Genomic DNA, 21,065 nt, shown 5'->3' with positions numbered 1-21,065 from the left:
GCTCTGTTAACAGAACGATAAATCATCAACAACTCTGTGCATACTGATTTTTAAAAATTAAGCTGAGAGTGAGTTGGTCAGGGGTAGTGGCGAGACGAGAGATTGGGGCTTGCAGAGGTGGGAGGATAGACACACGCAAACTGCAGCTCACATGCCAGCCACTGCCAGCCAGCTGTAACACCATCGCCCAGGTCACACACTGTTCATGTTTTCCAGGCTTTGTTTATCTGTTAGTTTGTTTAATCTCTGAAACGGGGATCACACCCTGTTTGTTTTTATATGCAGTTGCTGAGGGGATGAAATAATAGGTGTGGAACCAAGTTAAGCAAAAAATAGTAAAATCAAAGTAAAGCTATAAAATCATTATTCAGCCTGCTGCTAATTCTAGCTACTTGTGCAAAGACTCTGTGCCAGGCATTGCACTAAAGTGCTCCTTTACCCCATTTCTGACCAAAATCTTTACAACTTTAGAAAGTAGATAGAGTGGACATCCTCATTTCACAGATGGAGAGAGACGCTCCTGGAGAATTTGAGGACTCTTCTGAGATCACAGAGCCAACAAATGGCAGTTGGGGTTTCCACTCACACAGCCCGTCTTCCAGGTCCATTTGCAAACCTCTCCCTGCCTAAGATAACAGACATCAAAGGGCTGGACAAGATGGAGCTATGGGGTATTCATGACACAATAAGGATCACTGTTATCTCCCTCAGAGTGTGCATCACGGTCACAAACACAACCCCTCTTAATCCTAAATTCGGGCCAGGTGGGTGGATGCTCCTCACATTTTATAGGTGGGGAGACTCCAACTGAAAAGTATCAGGTGACTTGTTTAAGTTCCCTGCCTTGGCAGCCAGGCTAGGACTCTGGCTCTGTGAGCTCCATGGTTCTACCGTCAGCCCCTGAATAACAGTCCCTGAAACAGATACCCTCTGAGCTGTAAGGAACCCTGAGAGCATCTTATCCAGCCCCTCATTTACTCTACAGACAAGGATATGGAGGCTCAGAGGGAATAACGAACATGTCCAAAGATATAGAGCAAGATTAGATCCTTCTAACCCTGGTTCCAAACATCCAACAACGAGATTTCCACTATATTTCTATTTCAGTTAGTGGGAGACTATATTTGAGTTAAAAGTCTCCTAAAAACAAGAGCCAACTTTAGCAAATAGCCCCACATCCCTAAAAATGCCTGTCCTAGCCTTTGAGTTAAACAATATTGTTTTGGAGTCCAAGCTCCCCTATAGCCTCTCTGGTGCTGTTTCCTCAGCTGTAATATGAGAAAAATGAACACTCCCTCCACAGGGTTGTTGTGTGATTAAATGCTGTATCATATGTGAAGTGCTTATAAAACTTCCTGGAATACTGCCAGCTTTCAATAAATGCTAGTCATCATGAACATCATCACCACCATCTTTATCACATTATCATGGTGGTGGTGTCAGGTTTTGAAAACAGGAAGAGGATTAGCTTCCTGGTACTCTCCAAGGTACCCATTTGTATTATATGGTCGACCCCTAAACAGGGGATTGGAAATCAGACCTGAGTTTCCTTCTGGACACATCCCCACCACATACAACACCCTAGTATAGCAGAAGTGGTTGGTTCCCCACCTATATCCCCCTGGGTCCTCATTATTTCAGTGCATACCAGCTGTGCTGCCAACTGCCTGCACCTGTCTTGCCTGAGGGCTTTCCCTCTCTACCAGAGACAGTGCTATCCGTTATCAAGCAGGCATCAACACCCACAGGAGCTGCCCTCCGCCAAGGACTGGTGGCAGTTGGAGTATCAATACCCCAGCTCCCTCACCACTTGGCATCCTAACTCTGAGTCACATATTCTTGATGGGCTCCAGAGTTCCCCAACACGTGTAAACTGCAGATGCTCACAGTGGTAACACCCTTGATAACAGCCCTTTACTGGCTAACTTCCTTTCCCTAACTCACTTTCCAGCTCTGCTACCAGTGTGCCCAAATTAAATAAAGATGCTACTTCTCGAATAGACGTTTCTAGGTCTACTAAACTAGACTAAAACACCCAGGCCAGTGGCCTCACCTCTCTGCACCTTCACTTCCTCATCTATAGAAAGGAGACAGTGGAAACTCACACCTGTCAGAGTTATTGTGAGGATTAAGTGAGATCACTAGTATGTAAACACAGCACCTAACAGTGCCTGGCACATGGGGAGTTCTCAGCTGGGTTAGAGGCAATAGAGAATAATGAATAGTGTCCATGGGGGTATTACACCCATTGACTGTTCCATGTTGCATTTTTATATTAAAACCAAGTATCAAGAAAATATATAGGAGAATCAATACATCTCTACCTCTTAGTAAATCTTCCAGAAGCATCAGCTGTGGTACTTGTAGCCACATGGTTTGGGGCATACTACACATTCTACACTGAAGCTTCATCTGTGGCTGACACTGTGTTGTCATGGGCTCTGTTTCCCTTGGTCCCCACCACAGCCCTGTGAGTCCATCTCACAGAAAGGAAAACTGAGGTTCAGTTTTCCTACCTTGACCAGCTGATATGAGAGAAAATTAGAGCTGAGGCTCAGACTGGGCCGTGCTGAGTGCAGTCTTCCAGCTATCTGTGCTCCCTAATTGGTTTCCACACTGCAGCCAGCAAAGGGTCTCTAAGCTGCTGATGGGTGGGACATGGAGGGAAGCTGGGATCCAGGGAGCCAAGCAGACCCATGCAGCAGTTCAACCCATGATTGCTGAGGGCAGAAACCTGAGCAGGACTTCCAGACAGGAGTGGGGGAGCACAGTGATATCAGGAGGTGAAATTCCAGGGTGTGGGGCAGGGAGGAAAGGAAGAGAAGGATTGAGTGGCTGGGGCGATGCTGGGATTTCAGGCAATCGGAAAGGGGCCCCTCTTGGCTCAGAGGACCTCTCACCCCACCTGAGAATGCCTCTGTCCAGATCCCAAGCCAGTGTGCTCTGTCCCTGGCCTGCCTCCTGTCTCCTTCCTCTCCTTCCCTGTCCCTGCGGCCTTGCCAGGCAGGCCCAGCTGCTGCGAGTATGTTTGATAATGAAGAAAGCAGGCTGTCTCTGAAAGTAGGCTTTGTTCAAAACCACAATTTTTCATTTTGTCATTTTCTCCTGTTTCTGGGCTGGTGTCTGTACAGGAAATAAAACAGACAGATGAATGGTATTGTTACTGTTTCTGCTGAACAAAGTCAGTGGAGTGAGGGGCTATACTTCAAGGGGCACTTCAGTGTGCAGAGGGACTCCAGAGTCCAACATGGGCCTGAGAAGGGAGCAGGAGAGTGTTAAGTCCAGGGCACTTTGCATCAGTGTTCAATGCAATAAGCGTTCCCCACTCCACTGACTGGGCTCAAGCTCCATTTGATAAATGCCCATCCATTCATCCACTCGTCCACCCAGCCATCGATTCTATGGCACTTTTATGAGTCAGGGACTGCTCCAGAGAAGGACAGGAGACAGGAGACCTTGCCCTTGTGGTCTGTGTTCTATTAGGGATGTTTAAAAAACTGAGCTAAGAAACAGACAGAATCATTCATTGTGAGAAGTGCTGTTAGGACCACATTCAGAATGTTGTGCTAGAGTGACAGGGAGGGCCTGTGTGTGGACAGGCGGCTGAGGAGCCAGCACAGGAGCAGGAGGAGTGGCAGGAGGAAACCAATGTGGCTGAAGGAAAGGGAGCAATGAGCATGGCAGACTAGGGGTGAGCTTGAACCATGTCCTGCAGGGCCTGGGGAGAGCGAGAGATTGTCGACAGCTCTGATATGTTAGCAAGAGCTCGGCTTTCATGCTTGAGAAGGCAGCACTGCCTGGGATTCGGTCCTTGCTCTCAGTCCTGGAGCCTGGAAGGAAGATGGACATACAGACGTCTAATTATCCTACAGTCTGCTGTATCTGATGTTAGCTGTCTGTGCAATGTATTAGTCTGTTCTTATGCTGCTAATAAAGACATATCCAAGACTGGGTAATTTATAAAGGCAAGAGGATTAATTGACTCAGTTCCAAATGGCTGAGGAGGCTTCACAATCATGGTGGAAGGTGAATGAGGAGCAAAGTCACGTCTTACATGGCAGCAGGCAAGAGAAAGCATGTGCAAGGGAGCTCCCATTTATAGAGCCATCAGATCTGGTGACGCTTATTCACTATCACGAGAACAGTATGGAGATTCAATTATCTCCACTGGGCCCCACCCTTGACACATGGGGATTACTACAATTCAAGGTAAGATTTGGGTGGGGACACAGCCAAACCATATCATGCAAGTTGCACATATGGCAGAGAAGAGGGCCTGATGAATTCTTGGCTGTAGAGGGGGTGTATCAGTTACACCTGTGGTTGTGTAACAAGTTATCCCATCTCCCCCAGCAAAAGCAGATTAAAACAACAAATATGTACTGCCTCATAGATTCCATGGATGAGGAATCTGAGAGTGGCTTAGCTGAGTGGCTCACTCAGGGTCCTTCACTGGGCTATCCTCAAGCTGCTGGACAATGCTACAGTCATCTCGAAGCTCAAATAAGCCTGAAAAGCCACCTTCAAGCTCACTAGGGGCTGTTGGAAGCTTCTTGTGAGCTGTGGAATGGAGGACCTCAGTTCCTTGCTAGTTAATGTTTGCAGCCACCCTAATTCCTTTCCACCTGTGCCTGTCCACTGAGTAGCTCACAACATGCTAGCTTCTGTGCCTCATGATGAGTGATGAGAGAGAGAGGGACAGACAGACAGAAAGAGAACACACTCAAGACAGCAGCCAGTCTTCTTATGACCTGATCTCAGAAGTGACATGCCATCACTTCACATCAGGGGAGGGGAATTAAATTCTCAATCTGTGGATGTATTTGAAAAACAGCCGCAAAAGGGGATGCCTGGGTATGGCTCTGGGTGGTGACTGGGAGATTGCTCATTGCTCAAAGGCTTTCCTAGAAGAGGCACCACGTGCCAAGGCGTGAATGTGCAGGTGTGGTTTGCCGTGTGGTTAGATGCTGCAGGGTGCAAGTGCAGAGTGAAGAGTGGGACACCTGGGGAGCCAGGCAGAGCCAGGCCCTTGGAGGTGGGGTATCCCATTGAAAGGGCCTGGGTTTTGTCTGTAGACTCTGTGTGTGTGAATGTGTTCATGCATGTGGATGTTTTAGCACCACAGTCCCTTTAAATTTTAGGTTTTTTATGTGTTACGTCTTTAAGGGGCTGTCATATTAAATGTGGTAATACAAGTAAGTTTTTATTTTAAAAGTTCACTGAAACAACTGTGGAAATGACTGGAGAGGTTGAAAATAGGGATATGTGGAACTTGGAGGCCTTTGCAATAGCATCATTAAGGATCTTGTTAAATGCAGTGCTGGTGACATGGAGAGAGGATGATGGTGTGCCCCTGTGTGCAGAGCGGAGGGCAGAGGCCTTAGCACCTTCAGTGTAGAATGAAATGCTGGACTTTAACATGTGTCCTGAAGCCCCTTCAGCGTAGACTGAAACGCTGGACTTTAACATGTGTCCTGAAGCCCCTTCAGCGTAGAATGAAACGCTGGACTATAACATGTGTCCTGAAGCTCCTTGCACGGGGGCTCTCCCTTATAGAAGGAAGGGGTTGTATTAGTCTATTCTCACACTGCTAATAAAGACATACACAAGACTGTGTAATTTATAAAGGAAAGAGATTTAATTGACTCATGGTTCCATATGGCTGGGGAGGCCTCACAGTCACAGCAGAAGAACAAGAGACATCTTACTTGGTGGCAGTTAAGAGAGAATGAGAGTCAAGCAAAAGGGGAAACCCCTTATAAAACCATCAGATCTCTTGACACTTATTCACTACCATGAGAACAGTATGGGGGAAACCCTCTCCATGATTCAATTATCTCCCACCGGGTCCCTCCCGAAACATGTGGGAATTATTGGAGCTACAATTCAAGATGATATTTGGGTGGGGACACAGCCAAGCCAGATCAGGGGTGTGAGCAGATGATGCTTAGCTCCTTGTGAAAATCCAGAGTGGAGCCCAGGATAGGAGTGTCCCAGGGGTGGACTCAGGAAGACCCCAAAGAGGAAGTGGAACCAGATACCAGGACGGGGCCCGTCTGAAACCATGGAGGTTTCTGGGTTCCAAAGTCCCTAAAACTTATCCTCTCTCCTTACTTTCCTTTCCAGTTTGACCTACAGCGGATTGTGATCTATTGTGACTCAAGACATGCAGAACTGGAGACTTGTTGTGATATCCCCTCGGGTCCGGTGAGCAGACTCTAGCACAGAGAGGATGGGAGGAAATGGGCGTGTGGCCTCCAGAGGGAAGGGGAGTCCAGAGCTTAGGGATGGGTGGTCGGGGGTCAGGGGGACATCCACCGTCAGAATATGGCCTGAGAGGGAGTTCAGGGTATGGGTTGGGGGAGCCAAGCCATGCAGGTTCCTCCAGGGCTACTATGGTCTGTGCCTTAGTCAGTGTAACCCCAGTGCTGCTAACTGAGTGATGAAGCCTTGCTCTAGGGGATGTAGGAGGCAGGGGCTGGGAGGGTGTTTCTAAGGAGGGGATGACTGTCCGTGCCACCAGCGCCCAGAGGAGGGAGAGGCCGCAGTGCCCTGGGCTGGTCAGCAAGACAGGGAAGTCAGGACATGGATGGCCTAAGAGACCAGGGTTTGCCCCTTCAACCCCTCTGTGCGGGCTGTGCTCTATTCTTGGACCTCAGTCTCTGCCCCGTTTTAGGCCTCTCTCTTTCCAACCCTCTTTGCCAAGTCCGGGTCACAAGGCTTGCTTGAAAGACGCAAATAATAATGGAGCCTGCTTCCCGGGCTGCAGGGTGAGATTCACGCAATGCCTGGTTAGCCTCATCCCCAGGACCCAGTTCCAACTCAGCCAGCGCACCCGGCTCAGGGCTCCTGTGGCATGCAGATAGACAGCAGGTGCTGGGAATGTGGAGCCAGATGGACCTGGTTGTGGAGTCAGAAGGTGAGGGAAGAAGAGAATGGGATGAAGAAGGAAAAGGAGGAGGTGAGAATAAGGACAGCAGGAACTGTTGAGCACTTGCGAGGTGCGAGACTGTGGGCGGTTCACCCAGATTGCTGAGCCAGCCAGTGAAATGGCTGAACCTGGGCTGGCCAGGCTTTCTGCCCCAAGGCCTCAGGAGAGACATCCTCAGCGTTTTCTCAACCTTTGCCTGCCTGGTTCCGAGGAAGCACCCGACACTGTGCTTCTGCCAGGGAGTGCCTGCTGAGTGAAGAGCCAGGTTCTGACCTCCTGGGTTTTCCTTCCAGTGCCAGGTGACCGTGGTGACAGAGCCTCCACCTCCACCCCCACCCCAGCGGCCTCCCACCCCAGGCAGTGAACAGATTGGGTTTTTGAAGACCATCAACTGCTCCTGCCCAGCCGGAGAGAAGGTATTGTCTGCAGTCCACCCTCAGCCCCAGCAGAACCCTGGGTGGTGCAGTGGGAGTTTCCCATCATGCATGTGGCGTTTCAGGGCAGGGGGGGCACCTGGAGGCCCATGGCTATCAGCTCACAGCACCCTGCGTTGTGCCTTGGACCTCTTGCTTCTTGTGCACACTGGAAGGGGAGATCCGCACACCAGGCCCTGATGAACGCTTTCTAGAAGCAGAATGTGCGTTCCCCAGGCTTCCCAGGTTACTCCTTTGTGATCGCCACTCAGGGGTGACTGAGTCAAATGAGATGCTGTTTGAGAACAAGACTCAGAAGAAGAGAGTGAGTGAGGATTTCTATGTGCTTTGCAAGAACACACCCTCATTCCTTTCTTCTCAATGTTTTCTTTGATTAGCCATTCACTATCATTCATATATATATACACGTATATATATGTGTGTATGTGTGTGTATATATATGTGTGTGTATGTATATGTATATATATGTGTGTGTGTGTACATATTATATATATGTAGAGTTTTATCTATGTGTTTCTATTTTTAAAAAGTGGTGCATTTCTGTGAACACCACCACGACCATCCTAGAATGGACTGAGACTAGAATAAATATCTCACTGTGTGCCCAGGGCTGTGATTTGTTTTCTTTTTCTATAGACAGTGACCCTTGATAAGGGGAAAAAAAGTTCTTCTGCATTTGAGTAGAAGGAACAGAAAGATTCACAAAAGGCAGACACCAAGTAGAACTGTGCTGGGGAAAGCGCCTGCGAAGTTCTGCTGAGCCAATGGTCCCAGGGCCCTTCATCTCCTGTACCAGGCTGTATTGTCCCTCTCTATCTGTTCCTCTCAGCTCAGTCCCTGCATGTGGGAGGTGCTTGGTGACTCTGCTGGGGACAATGGATGCATAGACAAAAAGATGAGATGATGGTGGGAGTTAACTGGAGTGGGCCTGCTCTGGGTATTGCAGCAGCAGTCTTCTTTTCAGAAGCCTATCCTGGTAGACAGACTGGCTTCCTTCCCCTCTCTCCTCTCCTCCATTCTCCTTCACACTCTGCCTTCCTTCTTTTTGTGCTACCCAGAAAACCAGACCCTGAGGTACAGGGAGCCCTCGGGGAGTTCTCAGTTAATTCGGACATCAAACTCTGGCCTCGCTTGCTGGAGGCCCAAGCTGGAAGCCTGCTGTGAGCTGAGGCTATTTCTGGTTAGTGGGTGACCTTAAGAGCCCTTCAGCCTGGGGCCTGTGTAAGGGATGAGAGGGGGCGGAGGCAGGAGCCAGGGCTGGTGCACACAGTGCCAGGCAGCAGCTCCTCCACCCACCCCCGGCAGGCTAAGGTCCACCGCAGTCAGGCTGTGGATCTGGTTTTTACATGTCAATGAAATAACAGAAGCAGCTGTTGAAACCCAAATCCGTTGGAATCCTTGTTTAAAGCAATGAGCAGGATGAGTGATGGCATGGTGAGGTTTTGGTCACAAGCCAGTGTGCACACAGATGGACTGTGCCAGGAGCGATGCCAGACCCAATGCCTGCTCTTCTTTCAAGACATCCCAAGGAATTCTTTTCTGCACACATTATAATCTGTGTCATTTCCCTCTTCCCTCTTTCGTGTCCTCTCCTTCCTTCCTCCTTCCCTCCCTCTCTTTCCTCCTCCTTTCCTTATTCTCCATCCATCCATTCAATAGTTATTCATTTAGCACCTGCTATTTCCATGACAGCATATTCCTTTTTCTCCCTTTACTTCTATTTATTATAACAATTATCACATTAGATTGAAAATGTCTCCTTATTGTTACTTCCATAAAATCATAAGCTCTGGATAGCAGAGATTGGATCTTTCCTTGTCTGTATTTTCAGCTACTAATATATAGCCTGGCACAGAGAAAGCCAATAAATAAGAGCTGAGTTGATATATAAGTCAATCAGGGTATGAAGACATGGATGGACAGATAGGTGGATGGATAGATGAGAGGGAGGGATAAAGAAATACACCCTCTCACTTTGGGAGGCCGAGGCAGGCAGATCACGAGGTCAGGAGTTCAAGACCAGCCTGGCCAACATGGTGAAACCCCGTCTCTACTAAAATACAAAAATTAGCCAGGCGTGGTGGTGTGTGCCTGTAATCCCAGCTACTCAGGAGGCTGAGGTAGGAGAATCTCTTGAACCCGGAAGGCGGAGGTGGCAGTGAGCCGAGATCACGCCATTGCACTCCAGCCTGGGCAATAGAGTAAGTCTCTCTCAAAAAAAAAAAAAAGAAAAGAGAAAGAAAAATAAATACACCCTCTCTTCCTTTAGGCAGGACAAGGTCTGGCTGCTCCACTTACATATTTTCAGCCCCACGCCTAGGGTGGCATGACTCAATAATGACTTAATCACTCCTTCATTCCTTCTTCTAATGTCTAACCATAGACATGAAGCGTGTGCTGTGTGCTATGCTGTACACTGAGGTTTTACGACAAATAGAATTTGGCCCTCAAAAATTCTGTAGTCTATAAATTCTGTAGTCTATACTCTGGTTAGGGAACCGGGAGCTCTGAGGCCTGGCTGAGCCCCAAGGATCTCACAGCAGGCCTGCTAGAGAACTTCCCAAGCACGGGGGGGGAGAAGGGAGCCTGCTGCTTCCCTCCCCACAAAATAGCCCTGTGGAGTGGAAGAACTTCCCAATGACCTCATTAAGCAGGTGTCATTTCTGTCTCTTTCATCTTCGTTTCAATAAAAAAAAAATACAACACAGGGGCCTAGGAAGTCTGAATGTTTTCTCCCAGGAGGCAGAGCTCTGGCCACAGACAGACATTGTTTCCAGTGGTTTAAAACTTCAATTGAGTTTGCAAAACATTTTCATTATTCAGCTAGGTCAACATGATGCCTGGTGTTGCATCTCTATGAGCAAACATCATAGGGAGAGTGAACTGTGTACCAGGCACTCTTGTGGGCACTAGGTGAGGACAGACACACAAAAAATTATTTATCTTCATTTGCCTGAGCAAATGACATCTGTGAATGCATTTAAAAATGTATGTTCCTGAGTTGGCCAAGTGTGCAACTGTAAGCAGAGTGTAGATTGCTGTTAGCACTAAGTGCACACATAAATGGATGTACTGCTGCCTTTTTTTAATGTGGTGATATTTACATCTATAAAATTATATTAATCGTGTTGCATTTGTTTTCAGCTTGGCGACATTTACATGTATCCAACACGTACAGATTACATTTGTAAATCCAGTAACCTGATCTTTACACATTGTTAAATTGAAACAAAGTTTACGTTTAGAAATAGCTTACATATATGTCTTCTTTTGTATTTTAGTGAACAATAACTACATGAACCACTAGCAGTCAACATAATTTTCTTTCTAATTGAAGTGATGATATATTCAAGTAAAAATAGCTAGCAAATACCACTTTGGGTTTTTTAATTTATTTACGTATTTAGTTTGGGTATTGACAAACTATATAATTGCATATATTTATGGGGTACAAAGTGATGTCATAATACATGTATACAATGTGGAATGATTGAAATTAGCTAATTGTCATATCCATCATCTCAATACTTACCATTTATTTTCCTCCTCTCTGAGACATGTAGTCTTTGACAACATGTGTGTATTCCTCCCGCTCCATAGCCCCTGGTAGCCACCACTCTGCCTTCTGCTTCTCGGTGTTCCATGCTTTTACTTACACAAGTAAGCAGAAACGTGGTATTTGTCTCTCTGTGCCTCAGTTTGCTTGTTTCTATCTTGTGTCCACCGGTAGCTGCATCTGAAGTCTGTGTCAAAGCTTCCCGTATAGGTTTGCAGCTCAAGAGCAGAGACTTTCAGCACAGTCAACCAATTTCCTTGCCCAACTCATTGGTCGGCGCTGGGCTTACTAAACCATTGACTTCTAAGCATGTGAGGGTGGATTACCATCCAGTGTTGAGAGAAGGGGAAAATTAAAATAGAAACTTACTTTTTTGTTGTCTTTCTTCTTTTAGGGTGAAATGGGAGTTGCTGGCCCCATGGGGCTCCCTGGTCCAAAGGTCAGTACAGGCATGGCAGAGGTGTAGTTTAGAACCTCACTAGTCCTCTCCTTTGCTCTCTATGTAAGACAAAAGATGGTGTGTGGGGATGCTGTCTTGCTAGTATTTTGCCTCAGAGCTTGTTAAATTAGATGGATAAGAGCAAATGTCATGAAGTCTGAAACCTGGGAGCCTCTTAACTGCCCAGAACCTCCAGTTCTCAGTCTGCAAATACGAGCAAGAAAGGGTTAGATTCCCAGAGCCCTGTCTCAGGTCTCATTTGCTCCAGCATGCTCAACTCTCCATGGTCAATTAACTTTGCAGCAATTGGTTGAAGCTGCTGTATTCCAGAAACTTTTAGGGGTTGGGCTTTTAAGATTCATTAAATTGCATGACGCTTTAAACACACGATTTCCAAATTCACTAATTGCACCAAGCCAGGTAGGGCCCCTCTGTCCTCAGTCACGGAGTGGTCTCCTTCCTCTCTATCACTTCCCAGGGTTATACTATTTATCAAGGCACAGTGGAGAGTTCACCATCATCCCGTGTTTGAAAGAGGAACTGAGTGTGTGGGTGAAAATCACTGGAGGCAGCTGGGCCTCTCCCTCCCCTCCTTTTCTTTCCCTTCTCTCCCTAGCCTCTGCCTCTATGTATCACTGTCTCTCTCTGTCTCTATCTCTCACTCTCTGTATCTCTTTTCATCTCTCTCTTTCCTTCCACTCTGTTCTCCCCCACTATTTCTCCTCCTGCATTTCTTAGTTTGAATTAATGTATTCAGTGCATCATTAGTGAAACCTGCTAAGGGCCAGGCCCTGAGGTCAATGCTAGGGTTAGAGGATGGTTTAGACTGGAACCGACCCTCCCATGCCTTAGTCTCGTGGTACAGGCAGACCAGGGAGTACATGGAATCTCTTTCTTTTTGCCCGCTTCTTTCCCATCTTCCATCCTCTTCCACTGAATTGCAGTGACAATGACTGTGCACCTGCTGTGTGTCAGGCTTGAGCTGGGAGCCTACCTATGCCTCAGACAGCAGGCACTGTGGGGTAAGGATTGCCATTCCAGTGCCCGCTGCTGTGAGCTCAGGGCTCTGCACATTGCAGGTGGTCTCTTCTTGTTGAATGAGTGATATCAAACCCTAAATCAACCCTGCATGAGAGGCAGCATCGGTCCATTCTCCAGATGAGAAATCAAAAGCCGAAATGGTGAAATGACTCGCCTGAGTGATGCTTTCTTCCTGTCTACCTTTGTTGGGCATTCTTCCCTTCCCTCCTTGCTTCCTCTCTTGCCTTGTCTGTTTCTCCTCTCCTCTGCTTTTTCTCTCTCTTTTCTCTCCCCCCTGACTGTAGATACTTCCTTGGCCTCCGTCCCTCATCTCACACCCTTCTCTGCTTTGCCCCCACTCTGCTAGGATGTGACACTCCGGGGACACACACACACACACACACCATAATCCACCGTCAAACACACCATCTCGCACACACCATCACACATATATACACACATACCATCACACACACACACACACACACCCCATCACACATACAGACACATACCATCACACACACACCATCACACACACACACCATCACACACACACACCATAATCCACCATCAAACACACCATCTCGCACACACCATCACACATATATACACACATACCATCACATACACACACACACCCCATCACACATACAGACACATACCATCACACACCATCACACACACCACATCACACACACACCATCACACACACCATCACACACACACCATCACACACACACACACACCATAATCCACCATCAAACACACCATCTCGCACACACCATCACACATATATACACACATACCATCACATACACACACACACACCCCATCACACATACAGACACATACCATCACACACCATCACACACACCATCACACACACCATAATCCACCATCAAACACACCATCTCGCACACACCATCACACATATATACACACATACCATCACACACACACACACACACACACCAATCACACATACAGACACATACCATCACACACCATCACACACACCATAATACACCATCAAACACACCATCTCGCACACACCATCACACATATATACACACATACCATCACATACACACACACACACCCCATCACACATACAGACACATACCATCACACAAACCCCATCACACACCATCACACGCACACCATCACACACCCCATCACACACACACCACCAACCATTACCTACACCATCACACACACACACATACACCATAATCCACCATCAAACACACCATCTCGCACACACCATCACACATATATACACACATACCATCACATACACACACACACACCCCATCACACATACAGACACATACCATCACACACCATCACACACACCCCATCACACACACCATCACACACCCCATCACACGCACACCACCAACCGTTACCTACACCATCACACACACACACACACACACCATAATACACCATCAAAAACACCATCTCGTACACACCATCACACATATATACACACATACCATCACATACACACACACACATCCCATCACACATACAGACACATACCATCACACACCATCACACACACCATCACACACACCCCATCACACACATCACACACCCCATCACACGCACACCACCAATCGTTACCTACACCATCACACACACACACACACCATAATACACCATCAAACACACCATCTCGCACACACCATCACACATATATACAAACATACCATCACATACACACACACACACACCCCATCACACATACAGACACATACCATCACACACACCCCATCACACCCCATCACACACACCCCATCACACACCATCACACACCCCATCACACATACAGACACATACCATCACACACACACACACCATAATCCACCATCAAACACACCATCTCGCACACACCATCACACATATATACACACATACCATCACATACACACACACACCCCCCATCACACATACAGACACATACCATCACACACCATCACACACCCCATCACACACATCATCACACACCATCACACACACACCACCAACCGTTACCTACACCATCACACACACACACCACCACACACCATTACCCTACACCATCACACTCACACATCATTACACACACCATCACACACACACTATCAAACATATACCACCACACACCATTACCTACACCATCACACACACACATCATTACACACACCATCACACACACCATAATCCACCATCAAACACACCATCTCGCACACACCATCACACATATATACACACATACCATCACATACACACACACACACCCCATCACACATACAGACACATACCATCACACACCATCACACACACCATAATACACCATCAAACACACCATCTCGCACACACCATCACACATATATACACACATACCATCACATACACACACACCCCCCCATCACACATAGACACATACCATCACACACACACCATCACACACACACACACACCATAATACACCATCAAACACACCATCTCGCACACACCATCACACATATATACACACATACCATCACATACACACACACACACACCCCCATCACACATACAGACACATACCATCACACACCATCACACACACCATCACACACACACCATCACACACCATCACACACCCCATCACACGCACACCACCAACCGTTACCTACACCATCACACACACACACATACACCATAATACACCATCAAACACACCATCTCGCACACACCATCACACATATATACACACATACCATCACATTCACACACACACACCCCATCACACATACAGACACATACCATCACACACCATCACACACACCATCACACACACCATAATACACCATCAAACACACCATCTCGCACACACCATCACACATATATACACACATACCATCATATACACACACACACACCCCCATCACACATACAGACACATACCATCACACACACCCCATCACACACACACACACACACACACCCCATAATACACCATCAAACACACCATCTTGCACACACCATCACATATATACACACATACCATCACATACACACACACACACACCATCACACATACAGACACATACCATCACACACCATTACACACACCATCACACACACACCATCACACACCATCACACACCCCATCACACGCACACCACCAACCGTTACCTACACCATCACACACACACACATACACCATAATACACCATCAAACACACCATCTCACACACACCATCACACATATATACACACATACCATCACATACACACACACACCCCCATCACACATACAGACACATACCATCACACACACACCATCACACACCATCACACACACCCCATCACACACACCATCACACACCCCATCACACACACACCACCAACCGTTACCTACACCATCACACACACACACACCACCACACACCATTACCTACACCATCACACACCCCATCACACATACAGACACATACCATCACACACACACACACACACCATAATACACCATCAAACACACCATCTCGCACACATCACACATATATACACACATACCATCACATACACACACACACCCCATCACACATACAGACACATAGCATCACACACACACCATCACACACCATCACACACACACCATCACACACCATCACACACACACCACCGTTACCTACACCATCACACACACCCCATCACACACACACATCACACACCATCACACGCACCCCATCACACACCCCATCACACGCACACCATCACACACCATCACACACACCCCATCACACACACCATCACACACCCCATCACACATACAGACACATACCATCACACACACGCACACACCATAATACACCATCAAACACACCATCTCGCACACACCATCACACACCCCATCACACACACACCACCAACCGTTACCTACACCATCACACACACACACACTACCACACACCATTACCTACATTATCACACTCACACATCATTACACACACCATCACACATACCATCACACACATACCATCACACACACACCATCACACACCATCACACACACCATCACACACCCCATCACACACACACCACCAACCGTTACCTACACCATCACACACACACCCCATCACACATACAGACACATACCATCACACACACCCCGTCACACACACCATCACACACCCCATCACACACCACCAACCGTTACCTACACCATCACACACACACACCACCACACACCATTACCTACACCATCACACTCACACATCATTACACACACCATCACACACACACTATCAAACATATACCACCACACACCATTACCTACACCATCACACACACTACCACACACCATTACCTACACCATCACACACACCATCACACAATCACACACACTGTTACACATACACACCATAATATACCATCACACAGTCACACACCATCACCCATACACCATAATACACCATCATACACAATCTCACACACACACTATCAAACACAGCATCTCACACACACACCATCACACATACACACGCACCATCAAAAATGCACATACCATCACACACACACCATCACGCACCATCACCTACACTATCACATACCATCACACACACACACACACACCATCACATATACACACACACCATCACATACCATCCCACACCATCACACACACATACCATCACACATAGACACACACCATAACACATCATCACACATACCATCACACACACACACCGTCACACATATACACACACACCATCACACATATACACACACATCATCACACACACACCATCATATGCCATCCCATATCATTACACACACACCATCACATACACACCACACACCATCCCACACCACCACACACAACCTTTACACACTATCACACATACCATCACATGCCCATCACACACCCACACGAACCATCACACACCCACACCATCACACACCCACACCATCACACACACACCACAGACCATCCCACACCACCACACACACACCATCACACACACACATGCTCACATCATCACACACCATCACACCCCATCTCACACACACACACACACCCCCCATCACCCACCGGATCACACATATACACCACACACACCGTCATGCACATATCCATATGCACACACACCCCATCACCCATCACACATACAGACACATACCATCACACACACACCACACACCATTACCTACACTATCACACACACACTATCACACACCATTACATACACCATCACACACACACTATCACACATACAACCACCACACACCATTACCTACACCATCACACACACACCACCACATACCATTACCTACACCATCACACACACACCACCACATACCATTACCTACACCATCACACACACCACCACACACCATTACCTACACCATCACACACACACCACCACATACCATTACCTACACCATCACACACACACACCATCACACACACGCCATCATACACCCCATCATACACCCACCACACACACCCACCACACGTCACACATACACACACACCATCACATACACATGCACACACACATCCCACATCACACACATCCCATCACACACACACACCATCACACACACACACACACCATCACACACACACACACACCATCACATACACGCACCTCATCACACACCCCTCATCACACTCATACCCCTCATCTCACACACACCCCTCATCACACACACACCCCATCACACTCTCATACACAGCCGCTGTCCCCTCAGCTCCTCTTCCCTGGTGAGTCCTCTCTTTGAGCTGATGGAGAGCAGCTCAGAGTGGCCCATGTGCCAGCTGGTCGCTCTGAGGAGGATGGCAGGGGTTTCTGCATCACTGAGCTCCTCTGAGAAGTCACCTCAGATTATTGGCTGTGACAGGAGAGAAGAGCAAAGCTACCTAGGGTTTCATAGGCCTCTCAGTAGAAGACGTTTGTGTGAAGCAAGGGCTGTTTAGTAATGGCTGCCTCTGCTGTGCTTGAGCAGAGCAGGCCCTGGGCCCCACAAGGAGAGCAGAAACGGTGGGAGGAGGGGAGCACTGAAAAGGGGAACTGATACAGCCACCTAGAGACGTGCCCGGCTCCCGCAGAGCTCACTTGCAATCGTGGTCCTATACTGTCATCCATCACATTGTCCCAAACCATGGTTAGGACCCTAAGTCAAAGGCTGGGGTTCCTGGTGGCTCCGTGTCCCTACACAGAGCTCGGGCTCTGTCCACATGCATAGGCTGAGTCCGCTGGGTGCAAGGGCCAGTCGTGATGTGGGAATATAAAAGTGACTGACAAAGAGCCTGGTCCCCAGGACTCACAGGCCAGGGGGAAGGGAGGCAGGAAAGAGAGGAGTGGGATAGTATGAAGAGAGTCAGGATAGAGGGGCCCAGGAGCTGAGGAGCTGAGAGGAGAGGCCCCATTGCTACCTGGTAGGACCTCAGGACACCTTTCTGCTGACAGCCCTGACCAGCTGGGTCCAGTAGACCCAGGACAAAGGAGGCAGGGAAGGGCATCATAGCCAAAGGGAACAGCATAAGCAAAGTAGCCATGTGTTCTTAGAATATAAAAGATGAGATGGGAACAAGAGAGATAAAGTTCCGGACCAAGAAAAAAGACAAAAGAATAGAATTGAAGGCTCTGTTTCCTGTGCCTATGCCTATCTTGGATTGGCTCATGAGATGGCAGGAGATTTAGGTTCCAGTTCAACACTTGGCTTGTGATGAGTTTTTCCTTCCTTGCAGACAGTTTTTTCCTCTACCTGCTCTCTTTCTCCTCCTGGACAGTTATGAGGGCCCCAGGTACACAGGGATGGACTTGTTACACAAATTGAATGCCCAGGGGACTCTGGTTGACACTTGGAAGTTTTCAAAGCACGTTTATGCTCTTAATCTTGTGTGCCTGCGTGATGATGTGCCTGTTTATGGAAGAGAAGCCTGAGGCCCAAAGACAGTAATGATGTGCTCATGTGAAGTGACAGAGCTGCTGTTCAAACCTGGAGCTTCCACTTCCCCTTCCGAGGCCCTGGTGGTGGGATCAGTGGCAGGCCACTCCCAAGGATGAATGTACAATGCTTTCATGCACTTGCTTTCCTCAAGAAGTCCCTGGTTCCTGGAATTGTGATGTTGGGAGATGACTTAGATGCTTCCTCCTCTCCAGGGGTGGGACATGTGGCCTCATTGCAGAAATGGCAAAGACGAAATAAGCTGCTTCTAGGGAATTGGAGCAAGGTTGGCCATAAGGGTCCTGTGTGTGCAAGATCCCTGTCAGGGAACCTAATCTGATGCTTGTCTCTGGTCTCAACCCCTCAGGGAGACACAGGAGCCACTGGGCTGGTTGGCGCTCCTGGACCTAAGGGAGAGAAAGGTGATGTGGTGAGTAGATGGCTGCTCCTCTACATGGCTGAACCTCAGAGCCGGTATGGGGGACCCAGGGCCCTCCGATCATGCAAATCAGCAAGTGTGGGCTGAATACCTGGCAGGGGCCAGGTACTACTCCCACACCACCCTCAGGGTGAAGCCCTAGCTCCTCTCCATGGGCATGGAGGCCTGCTGGATATGGCCTTGGCGGACTCTCTAGCATTGTCTCTTGCCACCCCGTAACCAGAATTCTGTGCTTTGAATCCTCACAGTTACTAACCCTCTAATTTGTCATTTTGTCGTGCCCTTCCTGACTCTGGCCATTACACAGGCTCTTTCCTCTGCCAAGAATAATGCTTCCTTCTCCCCACCCCTGTTTTCCCTTTACCATGCATCCCTGCTTGGCTCATGAGTTCTCATCATTCCTACTCAACTGTGTCGAATTCTCCAGGACATCGCTCCAAACCCCAGCTCTGTGTTCCCACAGCACCTCCTGCATCCCAGCATCAGAGGACTCCCAGGTGTCCTGATCTGTGATTTATAGTCACAGCATTTCCAGCACCTGGCCTAGCATGAATTGTATTCGTGAATCTTTCAGCTGATGAGTGAATACAATTAATGACGGGTCAGGAAAGAATTGCAGGAATGAAGAAGTCACAGTTCAGGGTGGCCCTCAGGAGCTGAATGGCTGAGAAGTGAATTCCGGCTTCACCGAGATACTTAACCTTTCTATTCTTAGTTTTCTCATCTGTAAAATGGGGATAATAAAATAATGTATTCAGTAGCATTATGAAGATTAAATAAATTGATGCATGTAAATGGTTTAGAATAGTAGTGAGTGCAGTCAGTCCCTGTCCTGGTGGAAGCACTAATCTCTGCCCTTCTGCATGGAATCATGTAGCATCGACAGCACAAGTTTGGTGTCAAATGGGCCTCAGTTACTGTCCTTGGCTGCAGCGTTTATTAGCTGTGTGACCTTGAGCAGGTTTCTTTCTTTCCTTTTTTTTTTTTGAGATAAAGTCTTGCTCTTGTCGCCCAGGCTGGAGTAGAGTGGCATGATCTTTGCTCACTGCAACCTCCGCCTCCCAAGTTCAAGCGCTTCTCCTGCCTCAGTCTCCCGAATAGCTGGGATTACTATGTGTGTGCCACCATGCCGGGCTAATTTTTGTATTTTTATTAGAGACAGAGTTTCACCATGTTGGCCAGGCTGGTCTCAAACTCTTGACCTCAGGTACGCCTCGGCCTCCCAAATTGCTGGGGTAAAGCCTCATTTACATATTAGCAAAATGAGGAGTATAACAACTACTTGGTTTACAAAATGCCTGGCCCATAGTGGGTGA

The 21,065-nt window shown here is 47.8% G+C and overlaps 1 protein-coding gene across 4 annotated transcripts in view; it reads left to right on the top strand.

Annotated features, from left to right (window-relative positions):
- Nucleotides 1-21,065, top strand: part of COL22A1 (collagen type XXII alpha 1 chain) — a 337,498-nt gene that overhangs the window by 94,772 nt on the left and 221,661 nt on the right. For all 4 annotated transcript variants that reach the window (XM_063726825.1, XM_054518874.2, XM_054518873.2 and 1 more), the window contains 4 exons: nt 6,127-6,207; nt 7,225-7,347; nt 11,316-11,360; nt 19,678-19,740. In XM_063726825.1, coding sequence (XP_063582895.1) covers nt 6,127-6,207; nt 7,225-7,347; nt 11,316-11,360; nt 19,678-19,740 — 312 coding nt within the window. The remainder of the gene's footprint in view (nt 1-6,126; nt 6,208-7,224; nt 7,348-11,315; nt 11,361-19,677; nt 19,741-21,065) is intronic.

Source organism: Pongo abelii, chromosome 7 (assembly GCF_028885655.2).
Source record: "Pongo abelii isolate AG06213 chromosome 7, NHGRI_mPonAbe1-v2.0_pri, whole genome shotgun sequence".
Classification (NCBI taxonomy): Eukaryota; Metazoa; Chordata; class Mammalia; order Primates; family Hominidae; genus Pongo; species Pongo abelii.
Note: the sequence above shows the minus strand (reverse complement) of the source record. Positions and strands in the feature narration are given on the sequence as shown.